This window comes from Condylostylus longicornis, unplaced genomic scaffold (genome assembly GCF_029603195.1).
Source record: "Condylostylus longicornis isolate FDR11 unplaced genomic scaffold, ASM2960319v2 ptg000005l, whole genome shotgun sequence".
NCBI lineage: Eukaryota > Metazoa > Arthropoda > Insecta > Diptera > Dolichopodidae > Condylostylus > Condylostylus longicornis.
In genome coordinates this window covers 2,745,048-2,767,269 of record NW_026577974.1, presented here as the reverse complement: position 1 = coordinate 2,767,269, position 22,222 = coordinate 2,745,048, and the positions used below count along the sequence as shown (strand labels likewise).

The window sequence follows — 22,222 nt, the reverse complement described above, 5'->3', positions numbered from 1 at the left end:
AAGAAATAATAAATAAATTATTGCTGCAGTCACTCATAATTAAAACTTATTACATAGTTTATAAAATTAAATATAATAAACAAAAAAAAAAACAAAACCAGAACAAGTACAAATTACATATTTTAATTATTATAATTAATTATTATATAACAAATTTTTTGAATGTAACTGATATAAAACAACAAAACAAAAAAAAAAAACAAATTTTTTGAAGTTACCATTATATTATATAGTTATTATTAAATACAAAAACCAAACAAAAAAAGGCAAAAAAAAATAATATGAAAATATACGCAAAACAAAAAAATAAAACGAATTCAAATAGTTTTCTCTACAATTAAAAAAATATAATTATTTTCAATTCAAATAATAATTTTTTAAGTTAACTCGGCTAAAATATCTATACGCGTCCATTTGATGTAATGAAGTAGTATCTATTCTGTGTACAACTTTATAATAAACTCTCTTTTTCAACTGAAACAAATTTTATTTTGAACCCTACCTAATTGTAAGAAAAATGAACAATACGGTAAACGGCAACGCGGGTGATTTCGATAGCTTCTGGTAAGTGTCATTTATATACATATGTGTATTCTATATTTCTATATATGAATTTTGACATTTCACCGCGGAAAATCGTTCTTGTTTTATCTATCCTTAAAGGCGAAATATAAACATAACTATACGTTAACGTCAATTCTAGTTAATTCATTCTTTAATTCCATTTTTATTTTAAACTGTCAAAAGTAATTATATTTTTCTTTGATAATTATTTAAAAAATATTTTTAATAAATTCTAAACAGAATTTTACTTTTATCACTTTTAAAATCACTTAAAATTATAAATCGTGAATTACTTTTTTTATATATAGAACACTACTTCATTATTTTAAAGGATAAATTTTATAATCAAAAGTTATTATTAAATTCGATTAAACAAAATTACTATATTAAGTAAATCATAAAAAATAAATAGAAAATTCTAATCTGAAATATATCGAAATTTTTAGCATTTGGCAACTCTAAAAAAATTTTTTTAATTTCAAATTTACGGTACAAAAATTTACTTTTTAAATAAACATTCACAATATAACAATTACGTCATAGAAGTATTAAACTGAAATTGAAATATCAAACCGTCAGTACGAAAAAATGTTTTACCGAGAAAAGCTTCTTTTATATATAAATTTAAAGTGATTTTTTTGAGTAATTTTATTATTTTCAAAATTTCATGATCGTAAAGTCAATTTTTCGTCAAACTGGAAATAAATCGAAATTAATTAATCGAATAATAGACTACATAAAGTATGTAGTACTACAAAATTTAAAATGACACTTTGTGACATTAAACTTTTTCTTAATCATTTTATTATTATTTAATACCAACATCGAATTAAACGAGCTGAATTTTATATTTTTTGGAGTAACCTACAATAAATCAATATTATTTTATTCGAATTGAAACCATTAATAATTGTAGAATTAACAAAATTTTGTTTTAATTCAAAATTTAATAAGTACATATACTAACTTAATAAATATATTATTTTTGATTTATATATGTATGTAACATTGATAGAAGAATGAAAAACTAACCAACAACAAAAATTTATTGGAAATAAATTTAAATTGAAATTTGGAAGAAAAGAAAAAAAAGAGCGTTATGTAAGAATATTTTAGAATTTAAGTCAAAATGATAAACGAGTTTTACGGAAAAAAAAGCAATAAAAGAAAAAATTATGAAAAAAATTATTATTTAAAGAGTTTTTCATTTTTACAATTTAAAGAAATTTTTATTTACAATGAAAGATAATTACATATTTCCAAAATAATTTTCATCCCTTTTAATTTCTTTATACTTACAGAATAGGATATATTGAAAACTTTCTCCTCATCCTTCTTTAAAAATACAAAAGATTCCATAAATATCGTTCAAAAACACCGTGCACATGAGATAACAAAAGCTTGAATGCTGTTCCAAAGGAAGGAAAAAGAAAAACAAACAAACAAAAAATATAGTTTTGCATTTTATCTTGAAATTATATTTTCAAAAAAAAAATTTATTATAAAAAAAACAATTCCTCAAAATCTACAAAATGAATCCTTGAAAATCTTTTTCAAATATTAAAAGTACCTAAGGCTTGCCTCTTCTTTATTAAATTTTGTGTTTGTCATTAAATTTATTCATTTGTTATATATTTTTTTTGCAGTTTTCAGCCTTTAATTAAATTGAAAAAATCAACAGTCTGAAAAACACTTTAACATAGTGATTGAGTTTGTGCATCTGGTCCTTTAGTGTATTGCAAGTTATGATTTTTAATGTGAAAGTTTTTATCCGGGTAAATTTAAATATTGGTATCAAAATACTGTAAGTAGATAAATGTATTGTAAATATGTCCAGTGAATTTTTTTTCTAGGTATCAATTCCAATTTATGAATTACATAATACAATTTATTTATTAAAGATTCGAATTAAGCTTAAACATAAATTTTTTATTCGAATTTAGGAAAATGAATATATTATGCTGGGCTTCAAAGATAATCGAATATGTATATGTTTTTCTTAGCATTTCTTCTCCATCTAATATAAGTTATAGCATAATAATCATAAACCAGTATTTTTGTGTATGGCGTACAACCCCGAAAATTATGCAAAATTTCATATTTTACCAATATAATAATAATTGAAAAACAAAGTTTAAAAATTTAACAAATTTTAGTTGTTAATTGATTTCAGCATCACTGATCATTAAACTGGAAAAGAAGAAATAAAAATTCAAATTCGGAACAGAAGTTACTGAGCTGTTGAAACATTTTCAAATTAATAATTTAGCACAGCTCAATTAATTTGTATATAAAATAATTAAATACCGAAATCGAAAGAAAACATAAAATTTGTGTAGAAGCAAAATTACGATTGTGATCAGAAAACATAAAATGCAATTACGATCAGCCTATTATTTTACTCACTATTTTCTCATCAATCAAGTTTAATTTCAATTTGATTTAATAATTTAATAATTTATGCATGCATAACTAGTATGTAATCTATAATTTTCGTATAAATGTCACTTTCATTCAAAAATATAATTAAATTCATGAAATACAGGATTTTTAATAAAATTTTGTGTACACAACCATCGTAACAAAAAGATAAAACCTTACCCTTCTTTTTTATTAAAAAGTGAATTTTTTTAATAAGTACACAAACTAGCATGCTTATACATTGATTTCTAAATCCTAAAACCATGTGTAATTGTTTAAAGTCCAAAATTTATTCCGCAAAAAAAAACTAATCTGCTTTTTTTTTTCTATACTACATGTGCATATAATTATTAATAGTTGCACATGTATGAATATTATAAATAATGAGAATTCAGATTTTAAATTATTCCAAATATATGCACAACACATAAATGTATACTTATAATAACAAATTATGCACTTACATTCATACACATAGGTACATAAGTACAGTACATTTTAGATGTTTGAATATGAAAGAATACAATGGAATGTTCTTGAAATTATAACAAAATTTTTGACAATTTAAAAATTCATTTTTTATACAGAAGACAATTTTTGTAGTTACCCAATGGAACTATTTTTTTTGAGTGGCGCCTAAAAAAGTGTGGAGGTCACTGGTTCACATTTTAAAAATATTTTAATATTTCTCTCCTTTAATTCGTCATTCCTATGTGTAAAACTATAGCAAGTTTGCTTTTTTTTACATTTCCCAAATTTTGAAATTTTATTTCACGTACAGCATATTGTTATGTCTTAAGTGTTAAAGCAAAAATTCCAAAAATATTTAAAAGATTCAAAGTGAAGTGGTCACATTCTGTTGAATAAGAGTGTATATAATTATATAGATTTTAACATACAAGTAGTTCTATCTTTTTATTAATGCATTATCTACATACATATATACATACACCCATCTCAAAAATATTATAACCATATGCCTATATTTTTTTTTTATCATTTTTATTTATAAAATAAATTTGACAAGTTACAAGATTAGAATTAAAAATATGAAAATTTTAATAAAGATGAAATATTATCCTGTTGGGAATTTTATTGTGATTTTTTATTTTTCTTATTATTTCTATAATATTATATGATTTTGATATTTTTTTTTATTAGGCTGAAATGTAGCTATATGCATTAAAATTTAAATTTTCTAAAAAAATTAGTCAAATAATAAAAAAGAAAAACAAATTTGAATCTTAAATAATTCAAAAAAAAAATACGACATCTGGCGTTTAGTGTGTTAAAAACTAAAATATTTTCTATTAAAGTGTTTAGGTACTAAGAGTACTACAAAGCTCGAAATATTTAATGTTTACCTCAATTGTTTAAAGGCATTATAAACATTTTTGAATTACATATATACAATATGTATATACATATATGGTATTCGCATATGTATATCATGTAATTCGTGTATACACATAATATTATTAATATTCGAATGAAATTATTTTCACATTTGAAATTTTGATATGCTTCTATAATTGGAATTCTAAAATTGAATTTTTCAATTATTGACGCCAAATTTTAAGACAAAATTCAAGACATTGTACTGATGCATTATGTATAATATATGAAATGTTAATTTTTATTGTAATTAGTATTTAAGTTCCCTGTTTTAATGATCGCCTATAATTTGAAATATGATATAAATTTTAATTTATAAAATGAATTATCAAAAAATTCCAAAATAATAATAAAAACAAAAATTTGCTGATAAATTATTACAAAAGGAATGACAATAAAATATGCTTTTCAATAACTGAAAAATAAAAAAAAAAATTTTGAAGCACAAAACTGAAATAATTTGAAAAAAAAAAAATGTTTTATATTTGCACAATAATAATGCAAAAATATTTCCTTTTCTTGTTGTAAATATTCTAGGAAAATTGAAAGGAATACAAAAAAAAAAATAAAGTTTTTATACCTACAACATAATATGAAACATATTTTTGTGTTACTATAAACCCCCGAAATCGTTTCGTAAATTAATAATAAATTAAAACAAAAAATGGTGAGTGTTTTTTTTAAGAGATCGCTCAATTCAAGCTAAATATTCAAGCATATCAACTGCAAAATCTAGTACTACTTACTTGCAGTATTTACGTGATTTTATTATAAATGCTAAATCACTCCTTTAGTCACTTGAATTTTATTTAAGTGATTTGATCGCGAACGCAAGAATTTCGGGTAAACATAATAACAAATTACAAGATTGAAGATAATAAAGTTTCTTGTACACAAAAAATACAATTGAGTCAGTCAATTACTATTGAGCGCGCATACCAGGTGTACATCTGTAAATATTATTATTTTAATTGTTTTTCTGCACATATGTTAGTGTACATATTTATACACACAAAAAAAACATTAAAAAAAAAAAAACAAATAAAAACAAAAATACAAACCGATATAATGATTCCCTGCGAATTAAGCTTATTTTTATTCCACTCATCATGACAGCAAAGCGATATACTTTGAGTGTGATAAGTGGATGAAGCGCAATGTTTCATTTATTCTCATATATAGTTATGTTCATACATACATATAAAAATACACATTTTAATTTCAGAATCAAATGAGAAAGAAAAAAATATAACGGCGCAAATGTTCTACACATTTTAACATACATATAAATATATATAAATTTTAAACACTTGTATAACAAAATATGTGTACATAGGTACTTTAAATATAACAAAACTGTTTTTTTTTTTATTTGAGCATAATCAGTAATATGAAAAACAAACTCTTGATAACACGATTTTGTAATCAACAAAAAGTGTTCCAAATTCATGTTTTTTTTTTTTTACTTTAAATCCTTGTAGAGTTAGCCCAGGTGCATTTAGTGAAAAGCGTTGATTAAAAATGAAGTATTTATGTATATTCAACTAAAATAAAATAAAAGATGTGTAAAAGAAGTAAAACTTTAAGGCGGTCGCTTATAAGGATTTAAAAAAATTTTATGAAAATTTTATAATTTTAAAATGAACATACGATCAACAATGTTTAATAAACGAACCATGGTTTTTGTCCAAAGCTATTCCAAATTGTTTCAACTGCCTAAGGAATTAATGTGTGGGAGGTATTTTTGTATAGTTTAACAAGCCGAATGCAGATCTTCTCTATTTTGGAAGATCTTACCTAATTTATATCAGTAAATGGTTCACACTTTCTTAGTCAGTAGCTTTGAAAGTTTGAGTTTTAATATTTTCATTTAACCCCATTCACTTAAAATTTCTAAAATACTATACAATTAAATTTTGAATGACAGTTATGACAAGATTGTGTTTATGCATGCGTTTGTATACAACATAATATATGTATATGTATATAAGTATATTATGTACACATACATATCAACTTAATAAAAAAAAAAATTTATTTTCTCATTTTTATTTAAAATTAAAATGAGAAAATAAAGCGAGTAAAATAAATTTATAAATTACAAGAATCGCAAATTTTATTTCACAAAACTCAATATTTAAATCAAACGCAAAATATCAAATTAAAAATAAAAACAAAATATAAAAGCAAATAATATAAAATCATCACAATTCAAAATTTAAAATTATGAACATTAAATTTATTTATAAAAAGTTTTAAAACCAAAATTATATTTTGAATTCTTTTTTTTTATTGGCATTATAAATATACATAGCATACATATACCTAGGTATTACAAGAATTATCCAACAATAGCTTGTGTACAACAAAAATATAAAAATATACGTGTATAACAAAATTCTAAGTCTAGAGTCTAAACGTATAAAATTCACAACCATAACAGCATAAATATTGTACATAAACAGGAGTAGTTTGAATTGGAAGGCGAATTTTCTCTCAAACAGGAATGAAAACTAACCTATAGACTTAGATATTAAGTTTCAACACTTACTTTCCGGCCTATAAAACTAATAAAACCATCTAACCAGAATAAATGTACATTTCTATTTTTCTAAACATATGTACACAAGAAGTTCATACACCTGATCTGTTATACAATCTATATGTACATATATATTTTGATGACATGTTTGATTTTCAAAAAGCATATATATTTATACATATGTTTTTTGAAAATCAAACAAGTATAGCAATTCGAACGTATAATTATAATATGGTAGTAACTGTTATACGTAAGATTTTAGGTATAACAGTTATAAAAACTATTTATAATCACTTTTAAATACATATCTATAAACGGGATCTTACAGTCGTAAGTTACAAATTTAAATCAAAAACAAAAACGAAAAAATTTCGTTTATCACTCACTATAAATAAGTTTTGTTATTATATTTTATATAAAAGCTTTTACGGAAGCTATGCATTATTATTGTGCGGCTAAAAATTAATTAAACAGGTCACTGTTTGTCGGTTAAAATACACAATTTAGTCTTTATTATTATCTACATAATGCATACATGCATATTATGTACATATATATACATATATGTAATACTATCTGTATAATAAATATTCAACATTACAATTTAAAAAATTTTGTTTTAAATTTTTTTTTAGTTCGTACTCGTATATGTTATAAATCATGTTCAAATAGAATTTTAAATAAATATATAATAGATTGTACATAGATATAAATATACCACATTTTCAAATACATAATATTGTATATACTCTCATATATTTGGCCATATCTATTATATTTGTACATACATTTGAACATTCATTCTATATGCAAATATTCTATATATGTCTATATAAAATTCTCATTCTATTTCATTACAAAATGTTGTAAAATTGTAATTATAAATTTACAGATTTGTAATTAGTTTATGGTTCTTTTGTAATTTATAATAAAAATTTTAAAATTTATTTTAATTTAAATTGTATATATAAATTCTATTTTAAAATTCTATTTAATCTCGTAACTATTTTAGAGTATAGTTAAAAATATAACAGTAAAAAATAGTTAAAAGTATAATTAATTAAACCAAAATACTATGTAAGCTTTTTAATTATTACTCCCTTTATATAAAATACATACACACATACATTCATACACACAATCGAAATTTAATTTTACAATAAAATTTGATTATTCTTAAGGGATGAAAAAAAAACAAATATTTAATTTATATTTAATTACATAATAGGATAATAGTAACAGAAAAAAAAAATTACAAATACAATTAAATTACCTAACAATTCATTTTTTTTTTCAAATCACAATCTATAATTTAAAAATTTACAATTAAAAATTTTTTAATTATTTTATTTTCTTAATGATTTACAATATAGGGTTTAATAATATTCAAAATTTAGTTTTGAAAAATTTTGTCCATTATTTTATATATTGATATATAACAAAAATTTATAATATTTTTGAAAATCCTTTACTTATATTAACACATATAAAAAATTATGATAAACAATATTATAAATCAAAAATTTAATTAGATTGAATGTCCATTATGTAATGGTATTGTTATTTCAAATTATTGAAATTACTGTTATAATTGTTCTATCTATAAATTAGAAGTGGCCGACTATATTTAAAGACTTAATTGAATTATAAATTCTCTAAAAATCTATTATTAATGAGAATCAACTCTTTAACCAGTTCCCTGTAATTGTATCTCCGAAGTTTTATTATATTTCACCGTCTGAACTAAAGTTACACTATCTATACAAGTATGGTTAAGTAGTAAATGTGCTTAAATTGTTATACATTTCGTTTACCATTATATCGTTTTCTGCTTTACTACAATAACCTCGTTTAAATCATTATTATTTGTTTGAGTATTGGTAGCCTATAATTTTAGTAACCTAAGTAATATTTTATATATCCATGTTATATAATTAATCAAGTTTATCCATAGCTTCCAGTTGAGTTGGGAATTCACCAAGATAATGTGAATGTTATAGAGTCAGTCTCCCTTTTTTTTTGCTAAAAGTATAATATATGAAATTAAAAATAATTTTTAAAAGTATATATACAAATTTCATACTTTCTTATTTTACAATACGCCACACTTAAAATGATGAAAAATATCCCAACTGAAAATTAGAACTTTACAGTTTTTCATTGATAATATGTTTATGTAAACGATAATTTGTTTTGTCTGTTGTTACCTATCCATTCTTTCCTGAAATATCTTTGAGTCACTTTGATTTATATTTAAATGTAGCTTGGTTGAGTAAAATTGCACAGTTTCACTTGTATAACAGTTTTGAAATGTATAACAGTTTCCATTCCTCTTGCATAACAGTTTTAAATCGTATTCTATTTCGTTTGAAATTTTAAAATTTCTGACCTATATTGTTGCTAATATGTTCAACCAATTGTACATTCGCAATTAGTTCTAGAAGGCTTACATTACCTGCGAATAAAATAAGATAAAATAAAAATTAATTCACTTTACTTATTATGTATGTACATAATGTATTTATATATACATATAACATATACTAATATGATGTATATTTTTCAAATTGATCCTTGAAACGTCCTTATATACATATACATATATTCATATTTTCTTAAATTTAAAACATACCATTTATAAGAATTATAATTAATACACGTTTCAATATGATTTATAATTATTTATACAATAAAAGAAATCAGCAAGAAATCTTTAAAATACTGTTTTTAAAATCTTGATTACCTTGTTTAACCATATTTTGAGCAGAACCACCCCCCCCCCCCCCCCCCCCCACTTATTTATACAAAAAGGTAAATATTATAATAAACGTATTTCTTCTAATGAAAATTTTAAAAAGGAAAGACTCCCCACATTTTTCTTATATACGAGTATCATAACTATACTATACAAAGTTAAAAAATTTTAAAGAAAATTATTTCAATTGTTTAAGAAAAGTTCATATTTAATTTTACAACAATACATACAAATTTATTTTAATAATCAACATTTTCTACTTCAATAATCACCAATTTAATAAGTTTCTTAATCTTTTAAAACCAAAGTTTTCATTACATACATATACATACATATGTATGTAAAGATAATTATAATAATAAGTGTATGAACGAACATAAATTTTGATATTTTATAATAATTAAACCCTTTTCTACATATAAAATAATATAAGAAATAAAAAAAGGACAATTATAAATATTTTTTCTATAATTATTATTAATAACAAATAATAATTAAAATCTTCAGACATTTCCCTTCTACGTAAACATATATACATATATACATATGTATAATAAAAGACAAGCTATGTATATTAGCTATTAAGCTAATAATTTTGATTAAAAATACTTAAATAAAGAAAAACAAAAAGACAATAAAAGTCTATTTGCAATATTATTTAACTAATGCACATATATGAGTATAAAAATATTAGAATGCGATACGGCATGGTATGTTAACATATCCCTCTATTAACGTAAACATACACTACTCATATAATGACATATGCAATTTTCTACTACAAAAATAGTAGTACAACAAAAGAAAAAAAGTAGTAAAAAATTTTTAAATGACCTATAGTTTTTATTTAAAGATTAATCAAGATAAAGCTTTAAAGAAATTTAAAGAACAGAAAATTTATCAAAAACAAAAAAAAAATTTAATTTTTCATGAAAATGCACCAACTGCTCAGAAATACAACAGAAAATTTAATTTTTCATGAAAATGCACCAACTGCTCGGAAATACAACAGAAAATCGAAACATAGTTTAATTACATTAAACTTATATATACGCATACATATATTAAATGCTGTACACATACATAAATGTAAACATAAACTTTGACAATTTCAATGTATACATACATTTATGCATTTGTAGTAAAACTTGTACAACTATTTTTGTATATGCATTTGTACACAATATTACTTATATAGTTTCATTTCCTACAAAAAAAAAGGATATTTAATGTTATAAAAATGGAAAAGTGCACGAACAAAACTGGCATACTCTATAGCATACATACAAATGTATACACAATTTTAAATAAATTTAAATATAAGAAATTATATTGTGTGTTACAAATCTACAAGCCCTAAACATATTCAATTCCAAAAAAATAATATAATTTTTAAAATTAATTTAATAGAAATTGCAAAAATTCATCAACAATATAGTTGAAATGTAAAATTGTCAAAAAACGGCAACACTTGCATGTACTACCTATTTGACTTGCATATAACAAAAAGCAGTGATGGCAAAAAATAATGAAATTTATTGAAGTTTAGTAAAAATATTGATCAAAGTGAACGTGAAATTAGAAATGCCTTGTTTATTTTAAGGCAAACGCCTTAAAATAACTTTGAAAATTGGTTCGATGTCTTTGAAGGCAGATTCAAATGGAGAAAACGAAAAAAAAATTAAAGTTAAAAAACTAATTGTTTTGGTGTGGTGGAGGACTCGTATCTTTATAAATATAAAATATCTCATATACATACACATATATAAAATTTCATACACATCCATAAAATATTTTAAAATTAAAAAAAATTTTAAATATACCTTCGTTTCAATTTATAATGTAAAAAAATCCATATAACATTTTTATTAATTTTTGCTTCCTTGCAAACAAAAATTTGTAAAACTACATACACTTTACACACACAAACATTTCTAATTTAAAAAAAAAAATTATACTTGCTTATTGAATACATACATCCAAGCATATATCTATTGTTAACAGCTGCACTTTTCATATCATACCACATTCTCTATGTAGCTACATGTATACATAAATAATATACATGTATAACTACAAATTAAAATAAGCCATAGCATATTGCAATACACCCAAACCTCGCTTTACGGCCTAGATACGTTCCGCGAAACTTGGCCGTAAAGCGAAAAGCCGTAAAACGAATCAATTATTCTAATACGTATTCATACAAATTCAATGGGATCGGTTCCAAATTTGATAAATATATAATATGGTTTATCATTCAAAATGCATTTTATTTTTTTACTTTGTTTAAATTATAAACATATTTAACAAGAACATAAATTTTACATAAAATAAAAAACTCCAAAAACATTACATAATTTTTAAGTAAAAATGAAACAACTAAAACCTACAGATCACTGTCACCACCATTTTGCGCTGGTGGTTTGAATAAATCGTCTAAAGTTGTTTGTCTTGCTTTCTTGTCTATTTCTTCCTTTAGTGATTTATAACAGCTAATGGCTGAGTTAATTCCTCGAGACACATTAGCGCTACGTTCGACGTCAGGATCGTTTTCAAGGAGGATATTTATTCCTTGTTCAAAATAAGAAAAAGCGCTCGACATGATTTTTGATGTTAGCTGTTTGGATACAACAGGCTCTGTATCTTCATCAATTGCTGGTTCTGCTTGCAACTGAATGAGTTCCTCATATGAAAGGGGTTCCCTATTAGCTGCAAGTAGATCCAGCACATCAGATTCGTTTAAATCTTCAAAACCGAGATCATGTGCTAAATCCAAAATGTTTTGTCTAACTTCAGAAAGGAAATTAACTTCTGCATCGGTAGTTTTTATACATTCTGGCCATATTTTTTTCCAAACATGGTTCATTGTTGTCGATTTTAATTCCTTCCAGGATTCACTAATGTTCTCAACAGCATCCTTGATATTATAGTTTTTCCAAAACGTTATATATATAAAACGTTCCTTGATATTATAGTTTTTCCAAAACGTTTTAATTGATGATGTACCATCGGTTTCACTTATAAGTTGTTGGAACGTTTGGCGTAGGTAATATGCTTTAAACGTGGCTATTGCACCCTGATCCATTGGTTGGATCAGAGCTGTTGTATTTTTCGGAAGGTACTCAATCGCACACTGAATAACACTCGTAAACAAGGGAAACACAACGAAATAAAGACTGCGCTTGCGCAATATATCGACATAGAAAAAAAAAGCCGTTATAGCAAAACATTTTAGGCCGTATATCGAAAACGTACCTTAATTAAAGAGGGCCGTTATAGCGAAAGGCCGTATAAAGAGCGGCCGTATAGCGAGGCTTGGGTGTATTTATATATTCTCATCTAACACATACTCATATTCAATACAATATACATATGCATAGTAATAATTATATACAAAACACATTTAAATATTTCTTATAAACGCACACAATCATAATAATTTCAAATATCCTTAATGTAAATGTAAATATGTATTGTATGTACTCTATTAAGTAAAATACTATCATAATTTTTATTTTAATAACAAATTGCATTAAAGCATAATTTTTAAATATCATATTTACAATAATGCATACATATATACATATATTATAGAAAACATAAAATTTCCTTATAAGAAATTTTCGAATTTTCTATACTTTCATTAAATAAAAACAAAAGAACGTGATAAAACGTCAAAAAAAAACAAGAGAAATTAATACCAGGGCAATAAAAAAAGGAATAGAATTGTTCCTTTTTATTCTACATAAGTATTTTTGTTTTATTTTATTTTATTTTGTTTGCAACACTGAAACGTTTGATATTATGAAACATGTGTTTCTACTGAAACACTGACCGACCAAGACTGTATATACATTTTCAATATTTACATACCAGAATACATACCAATATGAAATTTATATGAAATAGAAAAATAAAAAAATAACATAGAAAAATATAGAACAAATTTATTGTTCCCTGTTTTTCTTTTTTTATTTTTTGTTTACAATGCATTCAATCTATCTCTTCTATACTCTTAAAATGTGGTGTGAGCGTAAAATGATTAGCATTTTAAATTAAATAATTATATATATGTACGTATATGTTTAAATGTACGTATGTGCCTAGATGCATTTAATATTATGTATAAATGTTAAAAATTTTTATGCAAATTATTTAAACTTTTATATCATTATTAAATTATGTAAATTTACCTTAAATTTATTCTCCATTAATTTGTTTTTATGTTGACAAATTTCATATCATTTTCAGACAGTAATTTTTCGTAATTTTAAAATTAAATTGATTTATTGCAATTCTTGTTACTGCAAGCCAACATTGGCAAAGGTCATATGCTCAGTATTTACATTATTGGTTCAGTGCTGAAAAAGTTTCAGATGATTACACTGTAAGTTTTATCTAAAGAATTAATAACTTGAAAAAATTTAAAAATATACTTTTTAGTTCCGTTATTTTTTTTGATAACAGCAAAGTATATGTGATGACTTCAGTGGAAGCTGATGTGAACACTGAGCGTGTAACATTTCCCATTTACATTCTTTCAAAATACATCATCTAAATATTTATAACAGCTACGACAAAACAATATCAATTTCATCCGTTATAAGTTAAAGGTTATATAATGTCATTTATGTGTCATAGATGTAATAGTCCCATGTACTAGGCAAAAAAGAAGGACCATCGGTAACACTCAAAATGAACACCCGACAACCTCCATGTAATACAAACCCAAAAAACATACATGAAAATTATTTAAATTTATTAAACATCAATATAAAGTCGGCATTTTTTAAATGTGTAAATTTTTTTTAAGAATATTTTACGAATTCTTTCTTAATTTTAACAATAACAACATTTTTGAATTATTTCTAGTATTACTTAGAATTTTTTAAAAAGCCATTCATTTTTAAATAGCAATAATTTCAACCTTTAACGGTAAAATTAATCACTGCATATTCTATTCATGATTTCAATCACTTTTATCTTAGCTCCAAACCAATTCACATTTTTTTTCAAATATAATTAAATTTCATTCTATACAAAAATTTATTGTGAACTTAAATATTTTTAGTTAATTTTCCACCATTGGTAAAAAAGTCACAAGCAAAAATCAATTCCATTTGTTTCTTTTTAAAATTCACCACAGAAGGAAAGAAAACGTCAAAGTAAAAAATTCTAATCAATAAATTATTACCAAAATGCTCTTACAAAAGTAAACAAAAACAAATCCTGTATTTTTAGGAATAAAATATTTTAATTTTTTTGGTATTTTTCTACTCAAAAACAGAATTATTCAATGTTGAAAAGTTGAAACTAAAGTGGAACCGTAAGTAAACTTAAAATGGTAAATTTAAATATAAAAAATATCAATTTTTGAGGAATAAAATATTACAAGACACTTCCTCTAAACATTTTAATAATAAAGAAAAAGTAAAGATTTTGTATTTTACTAAAAATTAATCAAAAAAAAAACATGTATTACTTAGTTGAATATTTGTAATTTGTGAATATTAAAAAAATATATAAAATGTATTTTGTAGGTAGAAGCTCGTGATAAATGTTATACTTACGAGCTAAACCAACAATTATCTATTGCAATTGAAAGTTGTTGTCATTACGTGTTTATTATTTTAAAATAAAAATTATATTTTCATTGTAGATTCAAAATTTTAATAATCAAAAAAAAAGTCACGATGTCTTTTGTACAAAGAAATCAAAGTCGTAAGTTTTATTATATCTAACATTTTCTAACATTACGGAAACTTAAATATTTTATTTTAAAATAGTTTTGGTTTTGGTATACATAGGTAGCTACCTATCTACCTACCTACCTATCTATTTAACTATTTTAATTTCTTTGAAAAACCTAGTAAATTTTAAATTGTTTCACCATTATTAACTATTATATTTTTCATAGAAAGGGTTTTTGGTATACATTTTAATTTACTTCTCTATTACATAACTATTATATAAGCAAATTTTAATTGAAAATTTATATAAAGGTGATGGAAATAGCTTTAAACTTTTATTTTAGGTCATTATCAACTATGTACACAAGTACTTAGCACACTTGAAATATTTCTTTACTTTATAGAACCTTTTGAAATACTGTACAATTATGAAATTTATATTTATTCATAAAAACTTTTCTCTTAAAAATTGTTTTCTATGGATTCCTTCCTTCTAAATCATGGGATCGATATCATTAAAATTTGCAAGCATGTATAAAAAGAAGAAATATTAGTATGGGGAGGAGTATAACAGTGGAAAAGAATTATATTAACGCTACTTCACAGTAAAAGATGCATAAAAATAAAAAATTACATTCATAAAAGAAATCAACTTTTTAAAAATATTAATCTTATTTTTTTTCTTTTAATTTTAGCGTGGAAATTAGCTCTTAAATTTAATTTCTATTACTTCGATATTACTTAAATGTGCTTGTTACACGATGAATTGCAGTAAATAGACTTAACAATTATTTTAGTAATTGAAATCATATTCTCTAAATTTTCTTTCAAAATGAAAATAATATTCATACTCTTGTTAACATTTAATTCTACTTTTATAATCAATGTTTTAACTACATCATGTACTTACAAGGATTTTTTTATAGAATACTTTGAAAACACAATTGTTAAAAACATCACACAGATTAAACCTAATCTTTATATATTATATGAAGTAAATCCTTCAGAAGGTTTTAATTTACGTCGAGATGTATACATACGTATGGCGGTATTTTTAAAAAACTTAAAAACTCAAGATAAATTCAAATCAGCAAAATTAGTTTTGCCACCATTTACAAAACTTTTTCATTGGAAAAGCCATGATATACAACAAGATTTTATAACTTGGAAACATTTTTTTGATTTAGATAGCCTTTCAATATTTACTGATATAATAGATTATGATGACTTCCTTGAAGAAATTGGTTTGACTTTTGAAGATCCATTAACAATTGATATTATATTTCAATTACAACATTTCAAGGAAATGTTTGAAAATGGTGTATTTATTGATAAATTTAAAATTGAAGCTTGTGATAAAAAAAATTTCAATATAAAATCAGTTTTTAATAAATGGAATTGTATAGAAAGAAAATTTTTATGCTTGAAATTCCAAGGTACAACGAAATTATTGTTGAAAGTTATAAATTTTGCATATAAAACTATAAGAACAAGACCAGCCATAATAATGTTTTTAAATGCAGAAATATTTTTACATGAACAATGGGGCAGTCAAAAATTTTGGATGGCTAGAAGAAGTATGAGATTTAATAAGAATTTAGTAGAAGAGGCAGATAAATTTCGTTTAAAAAATTTCAACTCAACAAATAATTTAGATTTAGTGCAAAGACCGCATAATTGGAAAGATGAAATTTATTATAGAGGTGCAAAAGGTGGTCCATATTTATGCGCTCATTTAAGAAGAGGAGATTTTTTAAATGGTAGAGAAAACTTAATTCCAACTCTAAAGTCAGCAGCAATTCAAATAAAAGGAAAACTGAAAGAATTAAATTATACAAAAGTTTTTCTTTCAAGCGATTGTACAAAAGAAGAATTTAATAACTTCAGATCTTATTTAAACAAAATACAGGTGTATAAATTTCAACCGGAACCGCATCAATTATATAAAATAAAAGATGGTGGTGTAGCAATAATAGATCAAATAATTTGTTCTCATGCCGGATATTTTTTAGGTACTTTCGAAAGCACATTTACGTATAGAATACAAGAGGAACGTGAAATTCTAGGCTTTAGAAAAAATTTAACATTCAATACATTTTGCAAAAATGAAGATCTTTCAAATTGTCAACGAAATGCTGTATGGCCTATTGTATATTAATATTGCAATATTTTTTTATATTAATCACTTATTACTTAATTATGCCAAAGAAACTTATTTATAACTCAAAACTTAAAATAAAAGTGATAATTTTTTTTATTAAAATATTTAATCAATAAGTATTTATTTCTAAATGCATGTATATTAAGAGCTATTAAAAAATTCATTATTCCGAGGTGAGTCTGGAATATGGAAATTAAATCAATAGTTGAAGTAAGAAGAAAAACGTAATAATAATAACAGTTTTCAATACATATCGCCGGCTGCCAGAATCTTTGAAATAAAATATATTTAAGATACATATTTCAACAACTATAATCTATATTTTACCATCGAAACATAAATTTTGAAATTGAAAGTGCGGTAATGGATAATTATTTGGACAATTTGATGTGGGCTGACCAAATTCTATTTCATTTCGTATTATATATTTGTAATAATTACATACAAAAGAAAAACTATCGTTGATCCTGCAAGAATTTGTTCACGATAATATAAATAATTAAATTATACAAATATGCATAATATCTTATACATCACTTACCTAGCCATTGCACACCCAACACGACTAATATAAGGATGTGCGATTACTGTAAAGTTATTATGGAAATCCAAATTTCGCTTAACATACTTTTCTCTAAATACTCTAAATAGTGCTTCTTTTGGCATATCATTTTTTTCCAGATACCATGTCCTTAAAACTGAATTGATAAAATTTTGAGGTAAAAACTTATAACGAAAAAAGAAAATATTTTGAACTATGTAATGAAATTCTGGGGCTATTCCATACGCCTTTGGAAAAAAAGTTGTACATGGATCGAGAATCCATGGTGAATGCTTGTAACGAATCCATGAAAGTGCCATATGAGATAGTTCATCATCCCAAATCTTTACCATTTTTTTAAAAAATAAATATGAAAATCTAACAAGAAATTATTCTAAATTTAAAACACTGACCACATGTTCCATATTTGGTATGTTCATTTTGCCTGCAATTCGATTGCGAATTCCATTATGTGCCAATATAATATCTTTTATCCGACCCTCCATTTGATATTCATAATAAATGGTATAATTATTCTGCAATTTGAAATATTTAAAGAAAAATAATTAAGGTTGTAATTCACCATACTTAATTGATTAATATGAAATTCTTACAATAACTTCATGTGAAAGAAAACAAAGCGTATGATTATGACCATTACAGTTTAACCTTTTATCACAATAATCAGTTATATTGTTAATCAAAAATATTGAAGGAGGATGTTTCATAAAACTCCCTTGAATTTCATTGGTTTGTATAACCAGGAATATAATAAAATAAAATGAGAACTGAATTTTCATGTTTTGAATTATTGATAATTGAGAAAATTTTATTTAATTATAATTAATGCTAACTTGATTTATTGAAAATGATGTACTTACATGTTGCGTGAACCTATAAAGCAGAGAAAGGGTGGCCAATGTAATACAATTGATATTGTTGTTATAAGAAAGGCCACCGAATTTTGTTGAAAAGACCAATATTATGTTATGATGTATGTATATGAAACAGCCCCAAAGAAAGTTTATAATAATTTTTATATGAAGTATGAATAAAGTTATTTATAAATCTTAGTTAAATTTTCTCCAGATTTAAATCAAAATTTTTGAGACACAAAATTATTATTTGAATTGTAACAATTTATTGTTGATTTTCATTTATTTTTTGTTTTTATCATTTTGAGCTTAGTTATTATATAATTTATTTTTTTTATTTTTTTTAATTTTTAATAAATTAATTTAGATTATTTTGTAACAATTGATTATTTTATAACAATTGAGTTTTTAGATTTTTTAATTTTTTTTTATTTGTTTTTATAATACTTGTGATTTTTTAATAATTTAAAGCTACAATATGCGCTTTACTTAATCATTGAATAAACATCAATTATATAATATAGTGTTCATTTCTGATTGTTATTAAATTTTCTAAAACTGCAAACAGAATGGAATTTCAAAAAAAAAAAATATTTTTTTTTATTTTTTTTTTTAATTTTTCTAAATTTATAACATTGAATATTTATACTAAAGTAACCTAGATTCTAAGAGATAATCGAATGATAAAAAAATTAATGTTGATATTTTTCCAATTTAAAAATTTTAACAGGGTATTTGAGATATAAATTACAACTAATAAAATTATGTTCAAAAATTAATGTTATTACATGTGTGAATAATTTTCAAAAATTTAATTTAATATAAAAAAATTAAATATTATTTTATAAAACGAAAGTTTTCAATTCGAGACAAATTTTAGTCTAAACTATAGTCTAAATCAATAATCATTGCCTGAACCAGTCCAGTAAAGGAAGATAATATTTTTCTGGAATTAAAATTGATTTAGGAAGACCTAGAACACAAAAAGAAGTAAATACATATGTATATCCTATTTACTAATTAATCAAAAGCGCTATAATTGTAAATTTAATATTTTAAATTATCTTTTAAAATATGAATTTCAATTTAGACCTATCCGTAACTGGGTATTTTTTATTTTTCAATTAGGAAGATGGTAAGTGATCCAAGTTTCATTTTGCAATTTCCAAACTCTTTATTTAACAAAGCAAAAATAATATCAATAGTTGGAATTGAAATTTATATTTTCGGATACGAAAACAAATATTCTATATAAAACAAACAAACAATTAACAGAATTTTTGATTACTTTAAATGAAATTAAATTAGGTCAACTTCAAAATAAACCATTTAATTATTATTTTTATATATTAAAAATCCTTGCATTTTTACAATAAAAATTTTTGAATTAATTTACGAGTATTAATTTTAAGGCAATTATTTTTTAGTTCTATTTTCAAGAATTAAATTTTTTGAGTATTTTATTACATTACCATTAATAAAGCATTAACATAATTTATTTTTTTTAAATATAAATTTCAATAAGCATTATATTGCAAATTTATATTCAGAAATAATAAAAATTTTTTTGATAATTCAAAATTTAAAAAGTAAAATTGGTAAATTTATAAAAATATTAATTCCATTCTTGATTACAGTATAAAAGGTACAAGATTACTACACTTTGAAAAATTTTTCATAATTCAATTTTTTTAATTTTAAAATTTGTAATTTTGTATTTATAATTGAAATGTTTCAAATTACTGTCAATTTAATTTCAATTGCTAATTCAAATTTTTAAATTAAATATAATTTCAATTTTATTTATTTTTAACAAAAAAAAATACAATGAAATCAAAAGAATTACATTTTCAATTATTTAAAATTAAAAATTAAAACTTAATAAAATATTTATTTTCAATTTAAGTGAATAAAATGATTTTAAATATTTTTTAAATTTCTTTTTAATAATATCTTTATTGTTTTTAAAATTATTTAATTTTTTTTCCAAAAATATTTTTGAAATATTTTTAAAGGCAACAGGTATTGTTTTTATTTTTTAATAATTTATTAAGATTATTTATTGCAATTATAATTATTATATAATTTAATAATTTTGTATTTTTTCATTATTTTTTTTTTATTTTTGAATAACAACTTAAAAAGATTGGAAGGTTTTATTATTGAGTCTTACAAAATATCGAAGTACTATGTATTTAGTAAACATTGTAACTTACAAGTACAAAATACTCATACTTTTTTTTTCACTTCCACATCTCTCGTTACACGAATTGCTCTCATATGGAGCTAAATATGGATTTATTATACATGTATATATATACATACCCAATATATTATTTTTAGGTATGTATGTATGTATGTATATATAGTTTTTTTTTAATCTCACCTTGTATATTTTGTTCTCGTATATATAATAAGTTATAAGCTAAATTCAAATTATGCCATTAAAAGTGTTTTAGAAAAGTGTGCTTTGACAATAATATTATAAAGTTTTTTTTAAATATTAATCATAAAGTTCATATTATTTAGTTATTTAAATTTATTTAAATACAAAAATTTATAAAATATTTAAAAAAAAAAATCATTAATATTATAACAGTTAATTTTTTGATACATTAATTATTTCAGTATATATATTTTGAAAAAATGGTCGGAATTCTTGTACAACAGTTTTGAAACGAAAAATTTTATTATCATTATATCAGTAATTATAATTTTTTATGCTACAATATGTAAGTACATATGTATATTATAATATATAAATTATATTAACGTTCGTATTAAAATGGAATTTAAGTTCGATAGGTCAAAAAATTTGCATTATAATATTAAAATACTATGATCATAAAATCATACCATATAAAATACTAAGATCATAAAATTACCAGCCAGTTTCTATGAGTAAAGCAACATTTGGTTTGGATCTGTCAATATAGTAATTTAAAAATATTATTTAATTTTGTGCTAAACAACCTATAAATTTATGAAATTTTATAAATTACACATACTACATAATTATAAATAATCTATGCAAAATTTAAATTAATTATATACATACATATAAAAATCGTTATGTAATATCTATGCAATGAAAAAGAGATTCTTTATTATACATAATATGTACATGTACAAAAAATGAATGAACATATTTATGAACATAGTGTTGAATTGTGTTAAAATATCGTAACAAATTTTATTAAATATTTCGATCTCTGTTGGAGAATATTTTTAGGATATGCGTTTATCCGTTCTGACTCCTGAGCTAATGTCTTTAT

General features: G+C 22.7%; 2 protein-coding genes across 5 annotated transcripts; one reads left to right on the top strand and one right to left on the bottom strand.

Moving 5' to 3' along the window:
* Positions 1–9,005: 9,005 nt before the first annotated feature.
* Positions 9,006–19,250, bottom strand: LOC129615362 (uncharacterized). Of its 2 annotated transcripts, none has more exons than XM_055530535.1 (5): positions 18,954–19,250; positions 18,687–18,808; positions 18,486–18,608; positions 18,073–18,416; positions 9,006–9,377 (listed from the first exon to the last, which is right to left on the bottom strand). In XM_055530535.1, exons 2-5 carry the CDS (start codon positions 18,798–18,800, stop codon positions 9,374–9,376), a joined length of 585 nt encoding a protein of 194 aa, XP_055386510.1. In that variant the 5' UTR covers positions 18,801–18,808; positions 18,954–19,250; the 3' UTR covers positions 9,006–9,373. The 2 variants fall into 2 exon arrangements, with proteins under 2 accessions (XP_055386510.1, XP_055386502.1); XM_055530527.1 differs by lacking the exon at positions 9,006–9,377 and adding an exon at positions 14,189–14,391.
* Positions 14,880–18,062, top strand: LOC129615345 (GDP-fucose protein O-fucosyltransferase 2). Of its 3 annotated transcripts, none has more exons than XM_055530515.1 (3): positions 14,880–15,006; positions 16,066–17,328; positions 17,383–18,062. In XM_055530515.1, the coding sequence occupies exons 2-3, from the start codon at positions 16,203–16,205 to the stop codon at positions 17,526–17,528; spliced, it is 1,272 nt and encodes a 423-aa protein (XP_055386490.1). In that variant the 5' UTR covers positions 14,880–15,006; positions 16,066–16,202; the 3' UTR covers positions 17,529–18,062. The 3 variants fall into 3 exon arrangements, with proteins under 3 accessions (XP_055386490.1, XP_055386473.1, XP_055386482.1); XM_055530507.1 differs by adding an exon at positions 15,340–15,401 and having other exon boundaries at positions 14,927–15,006; positions 16,066–18,062; XM_055530498.1 differs by having other exon boundaries at positions 16,066–18,062.
* Positions 19,251–22,222: the final 2,972 nt, after the last annotated feature.

Bases quoted from the DNA above. Each gene is read 5' to 3' on its own strand.
- LOC129615345 (XM_055530498.1), top strand. From the start codon at position 16,203: ATGAAAATAATATTCATACTCTTGTTAACATTTAATTCTACTTTTATA.
- LOC129615362 (XM_055530527.1), bottom strand. From the start codon at position 18,800: ATGAAACATCCTCCTTCAATATTTTTGATTAACAATATAACTGATTAT. The intron at 18,417-18,485 runs GTCAGTGTTTTA...AAAATGGTAAAG, and splicing joins TACCAAATATGGAACATGTG to ATTTGGGATGATGAACTATC. The intron at 14,392-18,072 runs GTAAGTGATGTA...TATTACATGGAG, and splicing joins GTTGGGTGTGCAATGGCTAG to GTTGTCGGGTGTTCATTTTG.